General features: G+C 32.6%; 1 protein-coding gene across 5 annotated transcripts in view; it reads left to right on the top strand.

The window, feature by feature from the left end:
- LOC143195987 (uncharacterized) overlaps positions 1-27,867 on the top strand; it is a 236,535-nt gene that overhangs the window by 204,263 nt on the left and 4,405 nt on the right. For all 5 annotated transcript variants that reach the window (XM_076403543.1, XM_076403545.1, XM_076403544.1 and 2 more), the window contains 9 exons: positions 4,354-4,527; positions 4,585-5,042; positions 6,963-7,404; positions 11,891-12,124; positions 12,182-13,108; positions 14,615-14,886; positions 14,945-15,076; positions 26,528-26,668; positions 26,728-26,999. In XM_076403543.1, the coding sequence (XP_076259658.1) occupies positions 4,354-4,527; positions 4,585-5,042; positions 6,963-7,404; positions 11,891-12,124; positions 12,182-13,108; positions 14,615-14,886; positions 14,945-15,076; positions 26,528-26,668; positions 26,728-26,999 (3,052 nt within the window). The remainder of the gene's footprint in view (positions 1-4,353; positions 4,528-4,584; positions 5,043-6,962; positions 7,405-11,890; positions 12,125-12,181; positions 13,109-14,614; positions 14,887-14,944; positions 15,077-26,527; positions 26,669-26,727; positions 27,000-27,867) is intronic.

The raw sequence follows: 27,867 nt of genomic DNA, 5'->3' as shown, positions 1-27,867 counted from the left end.
CCAAATCTGTGAGAAATTAAGAAATCTTTAGGTATAACTTTTATTTTAATCAACACAGCATTCAAATGTATCTAGTTCCAATAGATTCAAGAGATGGCTTTCAAGAAGACCGTCCAAATATGACAGAAAAGTCTGCGACTATAACGATTTTCGATGAATTACATCATGAATAGTAGCCGAACGAAGATGCTGTCTAACTAAGAGTATCTCTGAACGAATTTTGAGGAATGAATACTCCGAAGTAGCCAAAATGGTTATCTGAACTTTTCATTTAACATTATCTTATCATTTAAACAGAATTTTAGTTTAAATTTATAAAAAATTCAATTGTCTAGGTTGGATCCTAAACATGTTCAAACAATGTTCGGCTACAACACCAAATTATGAAACAGTTATAAATAAAACTGTAAAATAATTTAATTATTTCCACTAAAAGTAAGTAGTGTATTTGATTTGTAATTATTTGATGAGGATGCCATAAAATAAAAATATTTTTTTCTACTATATACACACAATTTAACTTAATACCTAACTAAATATTTATAATATTATTTTAACTACTACCGACTGATCACTTTGAAGTCAGTGCCGTTATTTTATTAAGTATTACAGTGGATAGCCCAAGCAATAGTACAGCCCGTATGAATAAAAAAACAACGTTTTGGCTACCTTTTGGGAATTGAATCCACGACCTCCGTGCGCTCGACCTTCTAACCATTACACATAGTCTCATATGATATGGTTAGTGCTTGAAAAGCAAACTGACTGACTTTTACAGTGAACTACTTCCGATTTTTTGTCACATCAGTTCAGCAATAATATTATACATCAATATCTGATTATTTTAGTTAAAAAATATGTGATAATATTGTACGCGCCTCTTCCCCCATCAGATCCAATCTTGGTTCCAATGGGACTAACTCGGAAGTGCACTCCTTCGAATAAAAGAAGAATTTTGAAAATCGGTTCATAATTGACGGAGAAATCGGCGAACATACATTAAAAAAATATATACAACCGAACATAAAACCTCCTCCATTTCTGAAGTCAATTAAAAAATAATTTGATATTCTGTTATCTTAAAAACTTGGATCTAGTCAATAATTTCTGTTCAAATAAGCGTCTTCTAATCGATGAAATGTATTAAAATTAAGGGGTATTCAGCTTGATCTCAAGTGCTTGACTGAGAGATGAACCAAATGATTTTTTAGTCTTCATGAAGAGTATTTTATTAATAAATCTTATAGACGAATGTTGATGATAATCACCTTGTATAATGTCAAAATAGTGACCATTAAAGTGTTTGTATTCTATTTACCAAGAAATAAAATTATTACTTACATAAACTAACAACATGTCAACTACTAAACCAATAACTCTACATGACTAACGAGCTTCCTAGTTTTCAACGTAATGTTATCTAAAAATGTCTCCATACATGACCGACACCGTATATACATGGACCCACTGAACCAAATAATAATAAAAAGGGAGATAAGAAAGAACAAGAAACAAGGAGAAAAAAAAGAGTAGCACGGTCAAGGTCAGCGATTGATGCTTTTGTTTAGCATGTGACGATCGTGCTCGGTAATGCGATCGGGACGACATGAATGGGTATTTTTAACCTTTTGAAAAGTCATCGCTAAAACTGTTTATTGCGTTTCAATTTGGCGGTAACAGTTCGGGCAAGAATGTCGACCGACTGGGCGGTATTCTTTACGGTAACGTCTAAAAATAAGATCATCGGTGGGTGAGGAACACGGCCACAAATTCTGCTCCAGCACTACTTTAAATATCACTTATTAGTACCCACCCTCTTTCTCATAAATATAGCATTTGGTTGAAGAAAATCTACATCATGAGTTTTTGTATTTCATTACTTTGTTTTCTAGTCATATAATCAATCATATAATTTCGAGAATTTTAAAACAATTATATTGAACTATTTAGTATAATACTTAATATATCATATAGTTCTTCTAACAAAACAACCAATGCATGTCATAGATTACGTCGAGTATATTGCCAAACGCAGTTTGTAAAAGTAGAAAATACATTTGGAATGGATTTTTCTTTCTTATTATATATCTATAAGTAATTATATACTTATAATATATTATATATATTATCCATACATTTTGACGATGTGCATTGATAGACTATACGTTCAAAATACCAAATACATAGCACAATAATGGACTCAACACTATTACATCAACATGGTATCCCCAGAAATATACTAAAACAAGCAAATAGCAAATTGTACCTACATTTCTCAATAAATTAATTTTCGAACCAGAAGATGATAACTTACTTATCATGATACCAAAATAAAATATTTAACACCCAAAAAAGATGATACGGTGATGAAATAAAAAGGTGCATTAAATGTATATTGGTATTATATCTTTTGTTGAGTTTTATGATGAAGCAATACCACAAAATATTTCGACGCGGAGAATTATAATAAAAAATATTCCAAACAATCTGAGCTGATATCATGATAATTTCAAATATTAAGTCTGATAATTTTTCCACTTTAAAGGGCATTTATTGAGAAAAATGTATACAATAAAAATTAATCTGAAAATGTTTCATCATTTTTGACAACTTCTCTTTTTCTATCTTTCTGGAAACATAGCGCCATAGTAACAACAGAACGATGTTGGCTTGGCAACGATCGGTATATTTTGACACTTCTTCAGCATTTGAAACCGTATGCCAACCCAACCATGTTTCAACGATCTGAATAAGTAGTAATCAGATAATGTTATGTCTGATGCGCTAGATGCGCCAAAACTTACCGTTCAAACTGCTATGGTGTATCCTTGTCATGCAAGAAGATGGGTTTGCGTCTGTTAATTGTTATTGTTGATATTTTTTCTATCTACAATAACGATATCATTCGGTTTCGGCTCATAATGCACTTTGCTGATTCCACCACATGCACAGCAAAACTTTATGGCCACAAATCGTCCTATTCAGTTTCGATGTTGATGGCTCTCATAGACCATAACTTTTTGGCCTTCGAATGAAAATGAATGGCAATGAAACTGCGATATTGAAACCATTCGAAATATCATATTCATATTATAGCCATTTCTTCATCTTTTGGATCATTCCTATCATAAGTAAATATCTAGAAACAGTTGATTCCGGTCAGCTACAAAGCTGTCCGAAGATTTTTTGAGAGTTTGAACTAGGTTTTTTTCCAATAAGTCCTGCAAATTAACTGTCTTCGAATTTTATAGGTCATTCTTTGCCACTGACATCTTATAAAGCATTGAAATAAAAAATGACAATAGGACTATAACGAAGCATCACTATAACGTGTATAAAAATGTGTTTATGCCTCAGCAGAAGGTTTCTTCAAATTAAATAACAAAAGTAATGAACATCGAAAATGTTATATGAAATAGATAATGATCAAATCATATGCAACCTAATAAAATACATGAAGGAGAACACTGCTAACATATTATTATTACTGCATTAGTTAATATTATATATAGCAAATATGTTTACATTATATGAAGATTAGTAAATAGAATTATTGCAAAATAAAATATACAATTTGATATATTAACATATTGAAAATGGTATATATTTATAATATATATAAATATGGTCATATTTAATGTATGTCTTAAAAGACATATATGTCACTAACATAGTAAGGGCGACATTTTTCAATCATTACTTTAAACAAATATGTAATATATTGAAACTAAATGTTGAAACAAGTTTCTCGTGTAATTTTATACCCGAAGAGACAAATGATATATATTTTATAATTTAGCAATAGTCGTGAATGACCAATATGTTAGCCAATAAACAGTTAATAACCTGAAAATTTCAGACAATATATTCTCAAAGACTTCTCTAGATATAATCTAATCTATTTTGCTTATGTCAATATTAATTTCTACAGTAAAAATAAAAAGTTAACAAACCTATTGAAAACACAATATAGATTTCTATTACTATAAAAGTTTATTCTAAATTTTTTAAATCATATATAATATTCATTCAGTCATATTGATATGTATTTCATTCCCATATAATATTTAAAATAACAAAATTTGTACATATATATTTTGTAAAATTTTACTCTTCTGTTAAATATTCAATATAATAATTCATTAATTCGCTTACAAGTATTCATCTTTGGATACGTCACATTCGAACCTTTCATCAAAACTATAATACAGAATAAAATTTTATTTTCATTTTCATTCGCCATAGTAAGTGTATCAACCGAATGTTTTAAATTTACTAATTAATAGACTAACTAAAGTAAAATAATTATAAGGGAAACATGAATTTATCAACCATATTTCTTCTAATTTCTAGTTCCACACCAAAGCGAAAGAGCTTCAGGAGCAGTCAACGGTACTGATGCCGGAACTCCCGTCACATCTCCAGTCAGAAGAGAACGAATCAAAAAATCCAAGAAGGAGCTAGCTGAAGAAGCTGCCGAAGTCATCAGGCAGGCCGATAAAGTTCAATGTGTTGTTAATAGCAGCAGTGAGTTGAAATAATCTAAACATATACATATATTTTCATCGAAAATTTATTTTACAGCCTCCCCCGACAAGTTCTACAGTCTCCCGCATCGTAAGAAATCCAAGCTCGTCGCCAAAGAGTACCCAGCGGGTTCCCTAGACAGACGAAGCATCAAGAGACGTGGTTCTCTCGATTCCCAACCACCAAAGAAACCTCCGCGAACGTTCGCGGCTACTTCATCGAAGCCGTCCATATTCGAGTTATTCAAGAAGCCGGACAAGAAGGCGGAACCAAAGAAGTCGAGTTTAAGACGGAGCGTGAGCGATGCCTCTGCCTTGAAACACAAGGTCGTAAGAAGTCCCGACGAGCTTCGCAGGACCGGGAAGAGATCGGCCACCGATAACGAAGATCTAGGAAGGCGAAGTATTACCAAGAAGCAATTGTCGCCTATCATTGAAGTAGCTCAAAGAGAGGACTATTTCGTAAATGAAGCTGAAGGTGAACCTAACAAGGAAAATACCAATACTAACATACAGGTAATGTCACAATGTTATAGACGAGGCTTGCCTTTTATATTTCGAAGTTATTTACACTGCACTAACTGTTTTCTTTATTTTATGACGCAATCCTACTCATTTTTGGATTTTAAAAAACGAATATGACAAAAGAAAAATATTAATTAGCTCTAATTTTTCTGACATTCAAAAAATTAAAGTTTTTTTAGAGAAAATGGTAAATGTTTACTCTAGTTTTTGGAGATACAAGGGATTTTTATATTTCAGTGTGGGGGAAATTAATTTTTCAATACAGCTGCCTGACTATTAAGATATTCGAATATTAAGATATCGCGATACAGATGGGGAGTTTTAAGGAATAACACTTGTTCCATCACATGCTATTTAGTCAGGCATTTACCAGTTTTTGAGGGAGGGATTAACTACTTTTGAGTCTGAAACATTTTACTTTTTGGACAATGTTATCAGTAGTAGGATAAGTAATCTTAACAATATGTGTTTTATATCCAAAAACCGTTTCGTCAAATTTTCTTCTTCATGGGAGTTCTATAATCTGACATATAGAGTTTAAATATCATGTAAATGTTTTACATAACAATTTGTAACTAGTTATTACCGATTTTGGTTATCATACTAATCAGCAATTTGATGAGTTTTTTTATTGAATATAATTAGGACATGACTGCACAAATGTTATAAATACACACTGTGTAAAACTACACATTTCCCTTCTTTCTAAATTTTCAATCTAACGGAGTACTGACATGAATTTCAAAAAACTTAAAAAATAGAAAACAATAGACAGATCTGGTGAGTATAGCGAAAAGAAAATTTAAAAAAATTATTATCGATATTTATAATACACTGCCAGTTTTTCTGTTGGGGGCTACTTAGTGAAAAACACCTCTTGATGCGTTAACAAGTTTTCGTTTAGTTTTCCATATTTGCTGTAAACTCTTAGACATAGCTGTTTAGATGTCATCTGTTTATATTATTATTTGATATTTGTATGTATCTATTTGTGAAAATCTATCAAATTCGATGGCAAAAATTGAATTATCAGCATTTCCTTGAAGAAATCTGTTACCAAAAGGCATAAAACACATTTAGAAATGTTTGGTGATGCTACCTCGCCATATCCCAATCGCGAGTTTCGGTTTCAACGATTTAAAAGAAATTATTTTGACGTCAGTAATAACGAACAGCCTAAGGACCCACAAAGTTCGAAGACGTTGAAAAAAACTGTTTCCAGGCGTATACATGCAACGGGAAAATCCAAAAGGAAGGAAAATGCCCACCAGGCAAACTGACTGAAAATGCCTTTTCTGCTTCACGATAGTTTTGTTACTTACTAAAAAAAAAGAAAAGCAAAGTAACGAAAAAAAGAAACTCTTTCTGTGATTTGTGATGAAAAATGAATCTACAACAACAGAAAAAGTCATGTAATAGTCCAGAAGCGGAAGAAAATCCGCAAAGTGTGGTATATTGTGCATTGGTGCAAAGAAGACCAGCAATGTTGCAACATGTTGTACCTTGAGTGATAAATACTGCTATACCTAGCGTACTCACCAGATGCAGCATAACTTATATACGGTTAAATGTCCAAGATGTACGAAAATGGATAGAAGATTGGATCGCTGCCAAACCAACATTATTCCTTCAACATGTTATCGCCATGAAAGATGGGAAAAAATTGTAGAAAATGATGAAAAATATTTTGATTGATATATAGCAAATGATATAATACTTACAACTTTTTTTCTTAATAAATTCTTTTCACAAGTGAAAAAATTATAAGAATACATGCAAGAACCAAATAATAATATATGCTACTGGAAACTTGTTGTGTCCGATCATTTCAAAGTCAACAAAGACCACAAATATACTACTATTTTAAATCGTACACCTAATATAAATATATAGCTTATTTCTTTGTTACAGAACAAAACCACAGATAATATCACTGACCAACTAAAAGACTATATTGACGAAGTAGACGCGCAGCTCTACGAAGAAACCGGAATTCGAATAACCGCTTCTAATCCAAAAAAAGACCCGCCCACGCCGGTAATAATCGATCTAGATAAGGCGGAAAAGATCTCGGATGGTAAAAAGTCGAAGCTTCACTTTGGTCTGGGCAAAAAACTACGCCAATTGACGGGCAAGAAAGCGAAGCTCGATGAAACTCCTGACAAACAATCGGGAAAAAATAATGAAAAAACTATCGATTCTGGCATTGCTGAAGAGGAAAAAGTGAATAGAGAATCGACAGAAAAGGAGACGGTGACTGTTGACGAGGAAACGGCACAGTCCGGTGAAATTGATCCAAATATGATGATCCACAGCAGTCAAAAACCTGTTGACAAACTTCCCCTCACTAAAGGTAAGAAATTGAGCAATATCTTGATTTTTTTTTAAATATTTTGCACTACAGGAATTTTTTTTCTGTATTAGAATAAATATAATCTGGATTTTTTGTACTGTAACATAAACAACTTCATATTTAGTAATATTTAAGGAACACAAGAAAAATTGCAATAATTTCAAAAATGTCTTTGCAATATCCGTCCTTACTTCCCACATTCTCTTAACCTGATTTTTCTCTTCCATATGCTGAAAGTGATACCACCAACTAAGTTGTCTCCTTTTTATATACTCTAATGGCTCTAATATTGGGGTTTCTTGATATTTCTGTGTTTTACATCTTGTCCATCTTTGTTACTCCTCTCATATTTCATTTCTGCTGCTTGGATTTATTTTGTTATATCTTATTTATAGTGCCGTTTCATATACTTCCATTTTCGCTCTGTTCAATATCTCGTTTTTGTTAATACATTTACTGGTCATGGCACAAATTCTTAATCGTTACTTTCAATTTCTTTTCCCTGATATTTAAATAAATCTATTTCTTTCATTTTTCGTTTTTAATTGGATATTTATTTCTTTTAACTTTATCATCATCATAACTTCATTTTGTTTTTATGCAATATCTGCTTGAAGTTTTCTGTAGGACTAACAGTTTTAATTAGTACATCATCAGCTAAAGTTTCTTCAAGACATTTTTTTATTGTTTTTTTTGTTGTCTATAAATATTCATACATGGACCTATAGAATAGTGGGCTTATAAATAATTTCTGCCCTGTTTTTTTCCTGCTGGAGATTTGAATCCTGTGAGCAGGTACATTATTATTCCTTAATCAAGAATAAAGTTAAGTTGAATTAGTTATGCCTTTCAGTCAATCACAATCTTAATCAATAATTAAATTATTTTGCAAAAAAAATAATTTCAACATTCAAGTCAATATTTTTTGTCTTAAGACGTATTTATCTTAAGGATACCAATGGAATCCTAAAATATATCTAATATTGATTAAACAATTGCTCGATAATATGGATTAAAAGTGTCTAACTAATAGACATTTTCATTTCGAAGAATTAAAAGTACATATTCTAACTAATTATTCAATAGTTCAAGATCGTCCATCAAGAGAATGTCATTGGAGGTATTTATGAGCATTTAGAATCAATGTTGGAAGATTTTTGTGAGGTTAAGTTCCTCTTTTGGAAATTATTTTTGATATAAACACACAGGAGCTAAAAATCGTATAAATTATTTACAGTTTTAAAATCATTTTTTATTAATAAATAGTTTATTAAATACATTCAATATTAATAATTCTCAAAGCTTCTTTTTATAATACATTTATACTAAACATCATTATATCATTAAACTGAAATACAATAAGATAATCACTTATAAATTCAGTGAGATTTAGAGTCACAAGAAAAATATTAGAACATATTTGTTCAAGATTGAATAGGACACTAAAATAAAATCCTTAAGACTCGCAGATCTATTGGCTTTTAGATAATATTTTGTTTATCTGGGCATCTTTCATCTTCTTCTTCAACAGAAATTTATTCTTATAACTTTTTTTCCTTATAGCTTATAACCTTTTTTAATGTGATAAATATTTTTTAAAATATTTACTTATTTTAAATTGTTAATAACCCCTTCCCTTTTTTAAACTCTTCCATAGTTTCCAAATCAATACCGCTATTTCTATTCTTACATATACTCAAGCTATTTCGAGTTTGTTAATACTCCTCTTACTCAGTATTTCATTGCCTAATAATATGTCTCTCTAATACATATTAATACGTTATCATTAATACCATTATATATTTATTATCAAATAATAATTTTCTGAAAACGAACAACATTAACTGCATCACTGCAAAAAGCATAAAATGATTCCAAGGTAGATCCAACAAGTTACAAAAAACTACAACGACAACAATACGTCTGACCATGGGTTTCATTGATTGTCAAAAAGCGATTGACCTGATATCTAGACAAGGTATAATCAAAGCACTCAACCAGGGTATATATACTGCCTACGCAAGTTTGCAATCAACGTATTGTATTTAAAAAAAGAACAACTACCTGTATTAATGAATTAAGCGATAATCGACATAAACAACACAAAACAAGGTGATTCAAGCATCTTATATTCTCTTGCCTGTCTTAGCTATCAATACAATGTTAACACTAAAAGTAAGCAAATACAATAAGAATTAGCAGAATTCATATTTGAGTATGTTTGGTGCATATATATATATATATATATATATATATATATATATATATACATATATGCCCAAATATTCATGAATGATATGATGTACACATACAAAATCATTTTGTGGGTTTTTTAAATGATTTCGTCAATAACAACCTCTTTTGGGCTTCCACTGCGTTCAGCGTCTTCGGTGCTCATTTCACCACGTCTAAACTTAGCATACCAATCCTCGATGGTGGATTTTCCTGGGGCAGTATCCGGAAAATCCAAACTAGTGCCAAGTTTTTGTTTCAACTGTATTTTTTCACTTCAAAAAGTAGCATTTTATCAACACGCGAAATTCCTTTTTATCCATTTAAATTAATCCACCATAACAAAAGTTGTTTCACTCAAAATGCTATAATTCACAAACTAATGGTCCGACAGCTCTCAAATTTATACATGCGTCTTTTGAGGGTTGGGGCAAAGTAAGAAATATATGGATTTAATTCTAGTAGCGCCATCTATGTGTCAGGCCAGATACTTTTCAATTGACCTGTTACATAGTATATCCACATAGATTCCATTGGCCCATAGTCGATTTTAGAATGTTTATACAAGTTAATATTTGCAAATAATTTAGATTATTTCCATTTATTTATTTTCACATTTTTTATTTTCCTTAATGAAAGAATAATAAGGAAAAACATTAACTGACTGACGTAGGAAGAAAATCCGGATTTATTGTTTTTATTTAATAATCATTATATATTATTAAATTATTTATTTATTTATATATTACAATATTATAGTCTCAGATAAATTTTGGGATATTTCTTGATATAAAAAAGCACCAGTTTAGTGATATATTTTTCATAACAGTCTATTTTTAGAACTTCTGTTCATAAATTTTTAAAGCTAAATGAATTAAAATAATGATCCAATCTAACTAATCTAGCCTAATGAATAATTCTTAGATGGTATAAGAATCGTATCGCTATTTACATACATAAGCTTCCGAGTAATTTTCCTTAATAGTAAAACCAAATGATTTCTCAAATGATATCAATATTAATATTTATCAATGCAGTATCAAATATGAATGAATATGTTTGAAGTGTATTAATAGGGGTATTCGGCGGACAAAATAAGTATTTCAAAACATACATTGACGTACAAGAAGATCTTGTGTTTTTAGTTGACTATGTCATTTATTTATCCATATATCCCCTATTTTCTATATAATATTGTATAGAATTAGTACTGCATTTTATTATTAAGATATCTTACTACTCAAAATATCACAATTAGAAATGCTGTGGGTCTTTTCTTTCTGACATTATTATTATTATGTTAGATCCATCAAGATTTATTACTTATACAGAAATAACAATGTGAAAATGTATTAGGTACTTGCATGTATTCTATTTTCATCATTTTCTACAATTTTTCCCATCTTTCTGACAACATGGTACGGTATCAAAAGAAGGATGTTGGTTCAACAACAATCTAATCATGGACCTATTTTCACACTTCTTCAGTACAGAAGCCGTGAGCTATGTAAATCATGTTGCATCGATCTATACAATGCACTTTGTTGATACCACCATACGCATTGCTATGCATGCTAAATGTTATGGCTTATGCTTATACATTTTGCTAAATATTATGGCTATAAATATTCCGCTTCGGTGATGTGGATGGTCCACTTGGACTGACCCATGCCTTTTAATACTTAGTATTGTAGCAATAAATGTATTTATCATCGCCAGTCACAATACGCTACTGGAAAATCTTCTTTTTGCTCGACAAGTAATAAAACCATGATCTTAAAGCGGTTTAATATGGTATTTTTAGTCCATTCATGTAATAGCCATTTTGACAACTTTTGGATCTTTCCCATCGCATATAAATATTTAGAAATAGTTAATTAATGAACTTCTAAACTATCTGAAAATTATTTGAGAATTTGAGATGAGTTTTTGTCATTTTGCACGCCATTTTTGTGCATAAATGGCAAACACAATGAAAGTTGAAAATGAAATTTTAAGCACTCCATGATAGTAATTGATACGCGATAAACAGCAAAATTTTTGAAGATCATTTCATTTCATTTAAAAATATACTAGTATTATAAATAGCATGACTTTTTATTATTAAATATTTTCTTTTGTTTGTCTGGTTTAAAATATAATTCAGTTAATTTAATGTACTTTTTTATGTCTCATAATATAACACTCATATACTGTTATACATAAAAAATCATAATGTTCGAGTAAATAATGAATATAATGTTTTTTTTTTCAGGGAGAACTGTCAATACAATGGTAAAACGATTAAGCAACGATTCGTGTTCATCTCCCCCTCCGATGAGAACACACGTTCTTATATCACCCCATGTTTCCATGCAACACAACAACAATCAACCCTTTTCATATACGAGAGGCATCAGTCCCGACAAATGCCTCTCCAATGAAAACTTAGCCCCAAAACCAGTGATTTACGCTCAGGTGGTCTGCAGCAACAATGATAACGGCCTCAGTACGTTACAAACAATATCTCTGTCAACAGTCCCATTTCATTAATTTATTCCCACAGGTAATGGAAAACAGACAGTTCACACCACGCTGACCAATGGCCGTCGCCAACCTCAATCCGACTCGGACGAAGGCCTCGGTGGAGAAGAAGGATCGGCGTTCACCAGGAAATCCAGCACGCATTTCAACGACGACAGCTTCGACAGCTACACAGAACAACTGCTCGATGAAATCGACAAATACAAAGCAGAAAGCCCTATTCTACCCAAATATCGAAACCCTATGCCGATGAATGGATTCACCGGCTTGGCCGAACGTGGTCGGGCCGACGGCATGGACGCTAAACGGCGAGAGAGCTTCACTGAACCAAATAACGAGCGAAGAACAGATCTAGCCACCAGGAGGGATCTGTTGGAATCGAGGATGAATCGGAGAATGAGCGACAAGACAGCCACCCCTTCGCCGGAACATCCGATTACTAGACCTGGGGCCAACAACGTATACATCACGGAGACGTCGTCCAGGTACTATAGGAGTGGTTCCACCAGCCCAGTTGGTTTCAAAGAGAAGTACGTGTCGACCAGCAGGACGGATAAATACGGGGAGCGCAAAACCGAATCGCGAACAAAGAAATATTTCGGAGAACCGCAAGATTTGATGCTGAATGGATTCGAAAGCGAGCCGAAGAGCTTCGATTCTCACATAAGCGACTATCGGTCGTATCGACCAGAGAAACCGCTGTCCAAAGATCGAGACATTTATAAATCCACTCCAGAAATCAGACACTTGGAACGCAGGAACGTGGATCAAGTGTTTCACGGATCGCTGCCTCGAGGAGACAAGATACAAAGCCACCATAATTCGTCCAGGAGGTTCCGGTCAGAGAGGCACTTAGATCGAGTGGAAGAGGATAGAAAAGTTGAGAGCAGTACTACTTCGAGGACCAGCAGGAGTCGACGGGATGTCTACAACGATAGTGAAGATGAAGGTAATAAAAATTAATGAATATAACTATTTTTAGTACAGAAAAAATTATAAAATATATAAAACTTCTATCTCTAATAATTTCTTTCAAATGCTTACTTTTATTGATATTTATTTCACTTTATTAATTAATATATAATTTAAATTTTATCCAATGTTCTGTGAATAATGCCTTTAATATTCTTTCACTTTAATTCACTTTGTATTGTAAATCTGTGAAAAATTCAAAATATACCAGGGCTGTAGAATAAATATCTGGCTTTGACAAGAACAAATATGTTTATTTTTAAAATGAAATAATTTCAACTAAATTAATTTTATGTTCGTAATATTTAATTAACTTTAAAAAATATTATAAAAACTTTGTAGTGGCATCAATTTAAGTTTAAGAAGCGGATATATTATTTACAACAACATCTTAGCTTTTTTTTAAACAATTTTGTCTCGGAAAACCCACCATTTAGACTATTTTTTGTCTTTGCCGTATTTTGATCGGACCAAGGACATGTTTGGTCAACAGCTTTAAATCAATGATCTCTCAATTTGTTTTAATCTAGTCAGTAATTTTTTCTAATTATGAACAATCCCAATGTTGCACAAATAATTGTTAATGTTATTGATTGTTTTATTTAAGAGTACTGCAATTAATGTAATACTATTAAAACAATCTGTATATTTTTTATCATAAATGCCTATGGCCAAACGAGTGTTGGTCTCTTTAAATTACGATCAGTTTTATTTAATACATATCGTTAGATTTCTTCAATAAACCAGAAGAGTTTATTAATTTTATATGAATATTCTGTCCAAACCTAAAATTTCCATGGCTTTCTGATGGTTAATAGTTATATTTACCAAAAATATCCTACTAAACCTGGAAAAATAGATTCAACATTTATAGACTGTATTACGCTCTGAATAAAAATACTACTTTTACTGTATGTAAATGCAGCTTAAACACCTTATACAAAATAGAAGATATTTAGATGGTACACTTCTAATTTATCAATAATTAATTATCAATAAATTAAATCATAACTACATTTGTACATTTCTCACTACCAATGAACAATGTAATTATTAACAAAAGAAGTTATTTTTCCTATATGTGAAGATTCACTGAGACCTTTCATGTTAAAAAATTCATAAATTCAAACCTAATATTTTAAATCCTTAGTACAAGAGTAACTTAAATCATTACATTTTTAGTAATGTGCTAGTTTTAGCACAAAACATTTTTCAACTATTTAACAAACAATGTGACTTTTGTATGATGGCAAAAGTGAAGAATATATTCATTCATTACAATTCATATGCAACATTGAGAAAAAACATTTAATGGAAAATATTTTTAAATTTTAACTACTAAACCTAATTCAATAAATGAGCTATGAGGATAATAAAAACAGATTGCTGTATACAAAGCATATCTATAATTTATTAAATGAAATCTATTAAATTGAGAAAACAAATTGAATAAAACATTTGATAATTTATAATAATTATTCAGGTTTTGCAAGTTCGTTACTGATAGCAAGCGAAAAACAACACACAGACGATAGTCTGGCAAGGAAACACCGCAAAGACCGCGATTTTGACAGGAGCTACAAGGACGAAGAATCCTATCGTCCGGACGAGAACACCAGGTACATTCCACGCGAACGAAGCATCGACGACGGTTCCCACTTCGATCCCCGTCTGGATAAAGACCTGGAGCGTTCCACATTGAAACGTGTCGAGAAGAAACCTCCCAAAGCCGAGAAAAAGAGCGGTCTCGAAAAGGTAATAAAAATCAGCGAGACTTTACATGCCATAACTTATGTAATCCTGACACGTATAGGTGAAATCACTATTTATGCGGGACAGTAAAAAGAAGAAGGAGAAGGCTGCTGCGAAAGAAACTAAATCTAAATTAAGCTCATACAAAGGGCGAGATGAAAGCAAGGATGAAAGGGATAGCAAAGTGAATTCGGTAAGTATTTTCACTAAATATCAAAAATATATCGTCAAATACTTATAAAATAACAGGTAGGGCAAAAATCCCGCTACCATTTTGCTATAACGTTTAGCTCAGTTTCGCTATAACCATTGTATTGTGTAGACGTCTAAATTTTATTATGGATAAATATACACCACAAGGACGAGCAGAAATAGTGACAATATTTATTGAAAATAATCGTTCCATTATTGGCACTCACCGGAAATTGTGTCAAAAATATCTTAATCGTCCAGTGCCTCACAAAACCACACTTTATCGTTTTTTATCGCGAATTTTCGACCATACGGTACGACAGCAGACAGGCCTCGTTCTGGAAGACAAGGGCGTCTGTAACGCTGAAAATGTAGCTCTGGTGCGCGATAGTGTTGCATAACCTTCAGAAACATCAATTCGGAGACGTGGTTCCCAGTTACATATTTCTGCACGCAGTTTCAGGCGAATACTGAAAACTGATTTGAAAATGTTCCCGTAAGAAATTCAATTAGTCCTAAAATTGATACCGAGAGATCCTGATCAACGAGTTAAGTACAGTAATGCAATCCTAAGGCTGTCGGCGAAATTAAAGATTTTTCGTCTAAATTGATAATGAGCGGCCATGTCAATAAAGAGTACACTCGATTTTAGGGAAGACAGAATCCTCAATTAATTCATCAAACATCATTGAATCCACTAAAAACAACCATATGTTATGGTATTCATGCTTTAAAATAGCTGCAACTGTACGCTGAGTAGATTCATAAAATATCTAAAGAGTTTCCAACGGAATGTTTTCACGTTCTTTGTAGAATGTAGTTAAATTATATTGAGGTCTAGCAAGTATGTTGGCCAGCGATGTTTGATTATATTTGATTCTCCTCCAAGATTAAACATTTCTGGCTATATGGGTGGCCGTATTTATCAGCAATATGCTAGTTATAGTGAGAACTTCATTATTAAGGATGCCGAGATACTCATTTGCAGTAATCCGGCCAATGATGTGAATGGGACGACTCCACATATTGAACGATACTGCCGACCAAACCATAACGGAACCCCTCCCATGCTTGACTGTAAGAAGCAGGCAGTCCGGGTCGTAGTCTTCTTTTGGCGTTCTCCATACAAGTTCAGCGATGAGTCATCTGGTCATACCAGAGATTTCCAACCATCAAATGTCCGATTTTTATAATCGATGCACCAATTCTTTCAAAGCTTAGGCTTATCGTTGTCTTGTTGAAGCAATAATACTCAAGTGAGCGTTGAATTCTACTGTCAGTTTTGCTCCTATAACTTTATGTTGTATGGCCACAATACTCTTCAGTCTCTATCATTTAACTTTGGATTTCGTTCACTACTTCTCTTTGCCGATTATGTTTTGCCAAGTGTTATGGATGCTGTCATTAACATGGATTACTGTCACTCATAAAACGTAAAACAACATGTAAGAGATCACATATTTTATAACTTATTTTAACAGTCACAGAACAAAGCGTATAGTACACAGAAATATAACCTACAAGACTTGGCATATAAACTTAGCAATAGTCTTACTTCAACCATTCAAAATTAATTTTCATTTTGACAATAGTGGTGCAACAATGATTGTTAAAACTCATATTTTCTAGAAATAATTTCTTCAGACTTAGAAAAGCGAAATATTACAATACCTAACTGTCAATCTAATATAGAGAATTCAAAAACAATTCTGAACTCGTTAATACTAGTTAAACGATAATAATAATAGATATAAACTATACCATCAAATATATTACATCTCTTCAATTCATTTTTTCTTCAGTTTACATTCTTCGGCACCTGTTAACTCAGTTGTCAAATATTCCATGATTAATGATGCACTGAAATTAAAATAATTTTCTCTATTTTAATTGTTTTTTTCTTATAAATAATTGTTACTCAGCGTTCGATATTAAATTTTCCATATTATTATTTCTATATAAGTGACTACTAATAATAAGCTAAAATAATACTGTAGAGAATATGGTTGAGTTAAGATTTACGAAAATGTTACTTTTGTAACTTTATTTAGATAACCCTATATCGATGTCACCAAAAGAAATGAATATCACTTAGTAGGACTTGTTTTTTTACTGCTATTTCTCACCTGTATTTGGGCCATATGATTTCCGTGTCAACGTGCAGTTCGTGTCGGTTACGTAGCGATAAGTATTGATAATTAATAGAAGAACTTTGTTTTGACAATGTTCTATTTCTATTAATATGTGCATACCTTAAATCCAAATAGGCTTTATTATTTATTGATAAACCAATATCTTTGATTTTAGATCAAGTTGAGAGTATCTTCCGACTAACCAGTATATTTGTTTAATTTTAAATCTGATCTCAGCTTATTGTCTAACATGCTATTTCCGATTTAATCTGCCATCGAGATACATTCCGAGGTATTTAGCTGATTCTGCTTCAGGAATTGATCGTCCCCAAAGTGTTATAATTATTTTTCTACGTTTCTGTCGCAACGTAGAATTTGTTTTATGAACTTGAAGCAAAAATACTTATATATCAAATCAAATGAGAAGATTTTGATCAGCGTTTAGATTAAAATCAAATAATTTTCTGAAAATAAACAACTGTTATTTTAACAAAAAAAAAATAAAAAACTCAGACCAGATATTATAATAGATTTAGACAAAACCAAATGATTTTTTTATATTAAATAAACTAAATTGTTTATTTAAAAACGAATTCTTCCTACTACAACTAGAAAAAGTACCTAACCTTGATTTGTTATATTGTTTTAAATTTGAGAAAAAAAAAGTTAATTTCTGACCAATTTCAATCTAATTGGTCCGGAAGAACGTAAACGCGATTGCCACAAGAAGACATCAGTCTAAAAATAGACGACGGCTATTTCGTTCGATCCGAGGGCGTCCAGGTCCGTTTATGGTCAGCTGCCCACCGACCACCGCGGTCAGGGAGATCAAGCGAACGCAGTGAGTCAGCGACGAACGAAAAAATCTACCGATCAGGGTGATAAATCAGCGCCGGGCTAGAGGAAACGCTTCGGAGACGCCAGAAACCGCCAGCCTACCTGATCGTCTAGGCTTTTAGCCGTTGATTCTACTTCAATTAATCCCACTTTACGCTACCGAACTTTAAATCAACTAAATTGATACAACATTCATTTTAATAAACACACCGCTATAAAGATTTTGTTTACTGCGGCATTTGAAAACCTTAATTAATCCAAAAATTTAAATCAACAAATTTGCTGGACTGTCAAATATTGAACACATACATCAAATTCTCATTAATGGACAACACATAGTCTATCCAAAGTAGTGGTGAACTTACGTCATCTCAATTTATGACGTCAAAACGTCGCAATGTTGCCGCGTCAACGCAGAGTTTTAGTTTATTTTCGCTTTAACATATAACTAAATTCTAGTCTAAATAAAATAATAAAACAGAAATGTTATCAAACATAATTTATATATTAGCGAATAATTTAACTACAGTAAATTATACAACAACAATAGTTTATAGGTTAGAGTTGTTCTATTATTTAGAGAGCATATTTACCTTTTTACGTTTAGTTCTTGTTTCCTTCAATAGTGTGTTTCCTTATCAAGTCATTTTGATATTACTGTATTTTTTGTTTCTTCTGTTACTACCTGTGTACACCATTCTAAGTAAAAAACCGTTCCTACTTAATATTTAAGAGTAAAAATTTTTATGTCTCTAACGAATTTTACTGACGAGAGGGGGCCTCCTGTCCGAAGTAACTGATTGGAGACGCTATCTGTTCTGTCTGCCTTCGGCATTTTCAATCAGAGCAATCATAAGCGATTTGATTTTGATTTGAAATTTATCAGAACAAGTAAAGCGTTAAAACAACGTTTGCCGGTTTATAACCTGTATTTGTTATAACTAATATTTTAAATAATTTTGCAAACATTTGAAAACCGAACGACTTTTGCAGACTCATTTGTTTAGATTAGTTCGAGAAGAAAAATATTGTTTGATTCTAAGACGAATTTACAAATTGCGTCAGGCAATACATAACTTCTAATAAACTTCTTGATGACGTACATTTACTGCTTCTTATTGAAATATATTAGATGATGACATGTACTCTAATCCTTTTTTTTTCACTTTCAAAAGGTATTTATTGATAAAAAAGATATTAATTGTATATCAAATTATTAAAGAATATAACATAAAAAAAGAGAAAGAGCTGGTCAGTGTTACCTAAATGACGCTTGGGCAGTCGATAATGTCAGGTCTGAACTGAACAATGGTCAGTGATTAAATGATTCAAAATACCCTTCAGTTATATCCCAGATCAATGTCCCAGGGTTGTCAGATCTTCGTTATCGTTTACTGTACATAGCTGCTAGCACCCCGTACGTATTCAATATCTGGTGTAATATTTATGGTATTGTGTAAGCCTTTATTGAAAGATGTAGAATTCTACAAGTCTCAAGATCGCTACAGTTATTGATGATCTATAAAACTAAAACAATTATCATGTATCATATATAGTATCATGTTAAGTGTCATCAACAAAAATAGCATTCTATCATGTTACTGTCCAGAAACATCACACCGGCATAAGGCAAAAGGACCAGTCCCAACCCACTCTCCTGCAGCGTTCCTGCTTTTATTTCCTTAAACTCTGAGTAGACATCTTCATTTTTAATCTGAAAGGTTTATCGACAAACTATCATTAAATGTCTTATACCATCTCGTATCGAAAGCCTGTCCCATATCATCAAGTAAATCGGTTAAATGATTTTTGTAATTCTGAATTAGGTTTATAATTGAAACTGGAGTTGCCTAATACCAAAAGGAGATTGTGAAAAATGAGACTATATTTGGAGGCTTTGCAGGTTTAGCAAAAGAAGGCAACGAGAAGCATTAACTTATGTGGAAGCTTCTATAGAAAGTCTCATTTAATGAAGTCAAATACAGGAGCCTTCTTTGACTTAGGTCTTAGGCTTCTTTTGTTAGGTCGTATGAGCTTTATTTACTTGCTGGTCTAATTCCATTTATATTTGTGCTATGATAATCCAACTTTGATTTATAGCATCCGTTTGACAAAACGTAAGACGAAATATGTAAAGCGGCTCTGCTCTTTTAACCGCATCAGCAAAAGCACCACATATTTTTCAGTGCGTTCTTGACGTATAATGAACATATATATCCTAAGAAACAATAAAGTTCTGAACTCTTGGCGTTACAATAAAGATAACAGAGCTAGATAACCGGCGCTCTCCTGGTCTCTTATTGTTTCTTCTCGTTTCCTTTGATCCCCAAGAAATTCGTACAATGTTATCTAGCTGGTCGGCGCTCACGGAGGTGGGGTCGAACGTTATTCGTAATTTTTTCACCATCCTTATTCTTCTGTGAGCATTGCGTGCCATTACTTTATTTTTTAGATTTTTTTTTGTAATTTTGATTTAAGATTAAAGACATATTTACCAGATTCGTTAATTTTTAACTTTGGTTTTTTTGTACGAATGTAAATTAATTTAATTTTGTCTTGGCGTAAATACCATAAATCTTGCTTATCGAAAAATTTATTGTTTGAAGTAATTATATTGAAAGAGCTCAGATTGTGAAAATAGGAAGTTGTCCATCTTTGACGCCTAATATTAAAACGTATACTGGTTTAATACACAAGAATACTTTAACTATATATTATATACAACAGATAATACGGGCAAAATAATACGAAAACCTGACAAATACACAATATTTACTTATTAATACGGAGTTGTACAACCATTTGCTTCTAAAGCTGCTGCACTACTTCGCGGAATAGATTTGTAGTATGCAGAATAGTTTTCAACGGAATGTTGTCCAATTCTTATACCAAAACATCCACCAATTGTTTCCATGTTGATGAAGATGAAAATATATTCTTCTCTCTTTTGTTTAAAACTCTCCAAAGCGTTTCAATTATATTGAGATCTGACAATTATACTAACAAGGGATGATGTTTGATGGTATTATAATGCTCCTCAAACCAAGACAGAACCTTGTTGGTTGTTGTATGGACGCATGACAATCTTGAAATATGGCAGTGTTCCTGAGCAATATGCTAGTCATAGTAAGAAGTTTATGTCGAGATATTCATTCGCAGCAATCCGACAAATAATGTGAATGGCACAATCAGCTGAATATATATTGCGACCCAAATCATAACAGACCTTCCTCCATAGCTGACTATAGGAGCAGGCAGTCTGGATCGTAGGCTCCTTTTAGGATTCTCCATACATAAATCCGACCGTTTGTTCAACGCAACACCTTCTTTTAATAATCAAGTATCCAGGTTCTAACATGATTATTGCGCCACTTCTTTTGCAGCTTACCGTTAACTTGTGGTGCTCTTGTTGTAGATTTTTTCTCGAAATAGTATTACTCAAGCGAGTATTGAAGTCTACTTTCAACACTAAAAAATAAAGCATATAATACGCTGATACACTGATAATACACTATAACACTTGATGGAGTATTTCCAACATACAACGAGATGTGCTATATTATGCAATGTTCATATTATTTTGTCTATCCCCTGTATATTGATGCAAACCCCAATAATGAACATCATCCATGCTATTTTATCTTAAGAAAACTGCAGTTGTTACCGTTAATCAATAATCAAAACCAAAATCTAATTGCCGAAAAATGTTGACTAATATTCAAGACATTATAGAATCACTTACAAACTTGGCAAGGCTGGTTAATCATAAAACATATTGGCATACTTGAATTTTTGTTGTCCTACCGTCGCTGAAGTTCTGCCTGTAAACTTTTGTACCGTACTACTTCTTACAATTATTTTTCTTGAAGATAACGTTATCCAGAATGAGCAACGTGTCCTATTATGTTTGCTGGCTTATTTAATGATAGAGCTGGTGATTTTCATTGTCAAATATATTGTGCTGTTATTGATGCGCCATTAGGATGGTGCAAAAGGCCCGCTACCATTTTGATTGCGCGCCTTCTTGGTTATGTGACGTTTAGCTCAGTTTCGCGTCAATCATTTTGTTCTGTAGACAGCCAAATTTTATTGTGTATAAGCATACGCCACAGGAACAACCAGAAAAAGTGACTATATTTATTGAAAATAATCGTTCCGTTATTGCCATTCGGCGGAAATTGCGTCAATAGTACTTTTGATGCTCAATAAGGGTGGGGCAAAAGTCCCACTACCATTTTGATTGCGCACCATCTTGATTATGTGACGTTTAGCTCAGTTTCGCTTTAACCATTGTGTTGTGTAAGTGTCCTGATTTTATTATCGTTAAACATGCGCCACAAAAACGAGCTAAAATAGTAACAATATTTCTTGAAAATAATCATTCCATTAATGCCACTTGGCGGAAATTGCGTCAGTGGTTGCGGGACTTTTGTCCCACCTTATCCAACGTTACATATACATATTTGATTAATTAAGATTTCGCTTCTTTATTTGTAGATTTTTTCTTATGTTATACAATTAGGGATTTCTTTTATTTCTCCACGATATAATATTAATGATAAATTTTATTTATAAGTTATAAATTTTACGATCGTCTTTGTCATCGTTTTGCGTGATACATATAAATACCGTGCAATATCCTGAACAGTTACATGACTATCCCCTTGAATTAATGACATCATCAACTTCAATTGTTTAACCGTAGGTTGGTCATCTTGAGTAAATAATCTTCAGTATTAAATTCATAAACCCATTTTGGCACAAGTACCGTACACTTCGCGCATCTTTTGTTTAGTTTCAAGTGAATATTTTTAAATGATTGTTTATTTATTCGGTTTTAAATTTCCCTCTTCACCTTTCATTCCAACCAAATCAAATCATACACTCCTTTAGATAAAATTGTTATTATTGCCTCAAAAATGTCCGATACGGTTCCTCCTTATTTTTCTTGCGTGTATATTTTCCGTAACAAGTCCTTTCTTATAACGGTAATTTGTAGAAAATATACTGTTTACAACTTATTGATTAGTCGAAGCGCTCACGTACATTTGTAAACCTTTTAATTTGGTTTCAATAGGCACATATGTGATTAAATTAATTTATAGGTGATGTTGGAAAGTTGTTAAACATATCTGATATACTAATATATTATTTTCAAGACATGATATTATCAAGATACGATATTATGAAATAATTAAATGAATATTATTAGGGATTAGGATAATTGATCACTAGTTATTTGAATTAACTTCACCAAAGGCACATCTGAAACTTCGAATTAGTGTTATAGTGTAACAATGTTTCATCACTAATCGCAAAACGATGCACAAAATAGTACTGTAGGGTTTCTTATATGGCTCGGTGAATGGAGGTAAAACGAAATGAAACAGTGGTGTTTACATTATGTGACCGTTATTTATTGGCAAGATAAAAAAATGTGAAAAATACAAAATAGATAAAACGGATGGCACCGGTGTTACCTGGTGACGAGGCTTGTGCTTGGAGCTTGGGGACGACTACCATAGAGCGGCACGTATAAACCAAACGATCTTCGGTTACTGAATGATCGGAAATACTGGTCTCGTGGTTGCCAGCTATTCATTATCGTGTTCTAGTTGGCGCTGCTGGCACCCCGCCCGTGTTCAACATCTGGGATTATTCTTCTGGGTATTTTGTTATTCCACGATGTCAAATTCGACATGCCTCAAGATCGCTACAGTACAAAACATGTTTTTGACATAGACAGTAGACGATATCATTATCAAGTTATTATAGCACTCATTTAATGCTAACCATATTGGACTTAAATTTATTTATATATCACTACCTTGTTATCTAAGAGCAGCTTGTGTTTCCCAATTATATTTTGTGATAAATCATGATGTTAACGACAATTGGACCATTGGTGTTTGTGCATCAGTAGTGAGTCTTGCCGTTGACAGATGAAAATGGAATGGACAAAATAATATGAACACCTAACATTTTAACAATATTAACTTATTAATAAGGTGTTCAGCCACCATTTCTTCGACAATTCTTCGCAGAATAAATCCCTGAAAAGATTCCAATAGAATTTTGTCCCATTCTTGTACCAAAACATTCGCCAATTGCTTCAATGATGTTGGAGATGGAAATAGACCCTCTGCCCTAAAACTCTCTATAGCGGCTTAATTATATTGAGGTCTGGTGGTTATGTTTGCTAGGGAAGATGTTTGATAATATTTTGATGCTTCTTAAGTCAATAAGGTTCATTCTTTTGGTATATTATCATCTAGTCATAACGAAAGTTATGACTAGAAAAGTTAAACAATTCAGCTGTTTTCATCACAGATGCTTCCGCCAACCAAGCACCAACAATCTGCCCTCTTTTGAAGTCTGGCCAACCACACATTTCACCGATCGCTTGTTTTAACACTCGAAGAACAAAGAGTATAATACATTGAAATATAAAATACAAGGCTTATACATAACGTTATTTACACGGAAGTGTGGTGTGAATGTGTGGCCAACATGCAAGAAGCTACACATTTCTAAAATTTCCAGTTTGTAATATTTTCTCTCCTCTTTTCCTTTTATCTTGTTGAATTTTTTTCCGTTTTTTAAATTTTTGTTTTTGTTTTTTGAATATCTAGCCACGACAATAACTATATCTGTTTCAGCTGTTCATATGTTTTTAAGATAAGTACTCGTTTTTGCTACAAAGCTGTACATGTTAAAGGCAATACAATATATGAGAAACTGTTAAAATCTCGATTTATATTCATTCTCATCATCACAAAATAAAAAAACATCGTCTGTCGTATCCTCCTAAGTTAGCACCAATAGGTCATTTCAATTTCATCACAAAGTCGAATGGTAATTGTGCTGCTGGGAGGCGTGGGACTTTTTTGCTCGAACCACCTTAATAGAAATCCTTTTTCTATACTCGCCAAAAGGTTTGCCGAAAATCTAATTGGATCGATCCCCAAATAAAAACGCAAACCCATTATTTTCGGTAGGCAGACTCGACATTTCGGCTCGATGCCACAAGAATGAAAAAAGCCTTATTATCGCTAATTGGCTCCTCCGTCTGGGCCCGTAAAAACTGTCCTTGACTGTTCGATTATGATACTGCCATTGGTTGTGCTAAGTCTAGGAAAAAAACGCTACGACGCTCTTGCGCACTAAATTTACACGCACTTCGAATTTAAATCAAGTTACGCCAAATAATATTTTATGTATAATTTTTATGTATGTATATATATAAATTTATGTCATCATATATAAAAATTATATCAAAATCATTTCCATTTCACAAGTACCAGTCATAATTATTTAACAAATTAACTAAGATCTCAAGTTATATATAATCGATTGTGAATGTGTGTTCAGTTTGAAGATCTGTTGAGGAAAATTAGTACTCTATATATTAATCAAAATTTTATATATGTTCTTCTGCAGTAGATTTCTTAAACTCAAGCAGCAATAGAAATGAGCATAGAAAAAACTATTTGAGAGTCTGTATATACTGAATAATTCAAAAGCACTAATTGGAAAACAGCTATTTTAAATCAAAATCATGGGATTATGTTGATTATGCGGTTTAACAGTTATTTACTCACTACTATTTACTCGCCTATCAAAATATAAGCATATATTATTATTATTTTTCAAAAAATGTCCATTGCTAGGCGGGACATTATTCTTTACAGTAACAGTTTTTGATATAGTTAACAACTATCTTTAAAAAACCTTAACTGTTTAACGATATTAATAAAAATGGAAATGCTGCTCAGTCCAACTAAGTAGCTTCAATTGAAATTAGGGATAATTGGAATAGACAATGTCATGTAAATGCAATAGATCGGATACGACATTCCATCTTAACGTTTGAATGTAGATTTTAATGGATTTTACAACGAAAGACCAAGCATTATTAAAGAATGAGAAAGTACCGTCACCAAGGAACTAAAATTAAGCAATCTATTAACAACCAGCATTCATTTAAGTTTAGCATACAATCATTGTAAGTTTCATTCAATAATATTCGTTGACGCGAACCGCACTTTTCCTACTATAAAACAGAAAAATAAACTTCTGGTAAATAGCATTTTGTTGATTCGTATTGGGATTTTCGAAAGATTTCCATAGTTAATTGCCTTGAGCAAAATAATGCATAATAAGAAAAGTGAACCAATATATTGACCATCAAATAGCAAACTTCACTGAATTTGTTTTTAAAAACTGAGATAGATTTATACCTTATATCAGTGGCAATATATATAACAAAAAATATATAGGTATTTTTATGCAAAAATATACATCAAAGAGAATAAACACTTGTTAACCACAGTTCTGAAACAAATACCGAAACATTTTTATATCAGAGATTTCTAAGATCCTCGAGTTTCTTTGATTCGTGATTTTTTTTAATTAACTCTTATTAACAAATATTTTCTCGATGAGTCCCATTCAAAAATTAATCAAAGAATGTTTCATTCCAGAGCTCCGACTATAGAAACAGAAGAAGGTTATCGACACCAAGCCCCAGCCCCACCAGAGAAAATCCAAAGAAGTCATCGGACCTGACCCAAAGTGGATGGTTCAAATCCCTCGACCGAACGACTCAAAGAAAATCGGCTAAAGTCAGCTGAGAACGAACATATTTTTGCTGGAATGTTATCTAATACGTGTTCGTTTTTAGGATGAAGGCAACTACACCAGCACAGAGGAAGAAACGATCGTGCCGCAAAGTAAATTGTCCGCGTCCAACAAAAATTTAAGGTTCTTCGGTGACACCGATCAGGAGTCGAATGGTGATAGTCTAAGAGGATCCAGACCGATAAAGACTCGACCGGGACTCAGAGCGCAATCAACCAGGGACCTACATAATATCGATGAAGTGCAGAAGCCTTCGAAACGTTCGGATACTATCAGTCACCACAAATCGTTGACAAACATATCGGAATGTGACAGGTATTTTATTTGTCGATAGTAGCTTTCCTTTTCATTTTCAAATATTTCAAAACCATAATACAATTACATTAACACTAATAAACAACAAAGAATTTATCAGTACATCCCTCAGCCAATATTCGAAGAAATTTTTGTTATTTTTTATTATTAGTCTTAGTGGTTCAATAATCTGTCCAATGGACAATAAGCATTATTTATGATTATGTTATCTTCGACATTATCTATGACATTAAGTTATCTTCTATGTACAATATTATCTTAGTTAGTCTTATTGGAGAGTGTAGAAAATCACTTCATTAAATTATTTACTGTGTAAAATATCTTATTCCAAAATATCATACTAAAGTCTATATAACAGGTCAATTGAAAAGTATCCGACCCGACACATAGATGGCGCTACTAGAATCAAATCTATATGGTATTTAGTTAGCCCTAACCCTCAAAAGTTGCGTGTATAAATTTGACAGGTGCCAGATCATTAGTTTGTGAATTATAGCATTTTGAGTGAAGCACCTTTTGTTACTGTGAATAAAATGGATAAAAAGGAATTTCGCGTGTTGATAAAATATTGCTTTTGAAGGGAAAAAATACAGTTGAAGCAAAAACTTGGCTTGATGCCGAGTTTCCGGCAAGGATTGGTATGCTAAGTTTAGACGTGGTGAAATGAGCAATTTTGACCAAAAACAACGACCAGCTGATGATTCGGAGCAGTGTTTGAAGATGATCAAGGATAATAAACCCGGGTTTTTGAGTCGATATATAACAATGGATGAAACATGGCTCCATCATTTAACTCCTAAGTCCAATCGACAGTAATCAGAGTGGCCTGCACACGATGAACCCAAAGACTGCAAAGCGTTTTTCCAAA

Source organism: Rhynchophorus ferrugineus, unplaced genomic scaffold, assembly GCF_030347505.1.
Source record: "Rhynchophorus ferrugineus isolate W39M unplaced genomic scaffold, kcgeb_rfMv2 rfM4, whole genome shotgun sequence".
NCBI classification, from domain to species: Eukaryota; Metazoa; Arthropoda; class Insecta; order Coleoptera; family Curculionidae; genus Rhynchophorus; species Rhynchophorus ferrugineus.
Note: the sequence above shows the minus strand (reverse complement) of the source record. Positions and strands in the feature narration are given on the sequence as shown.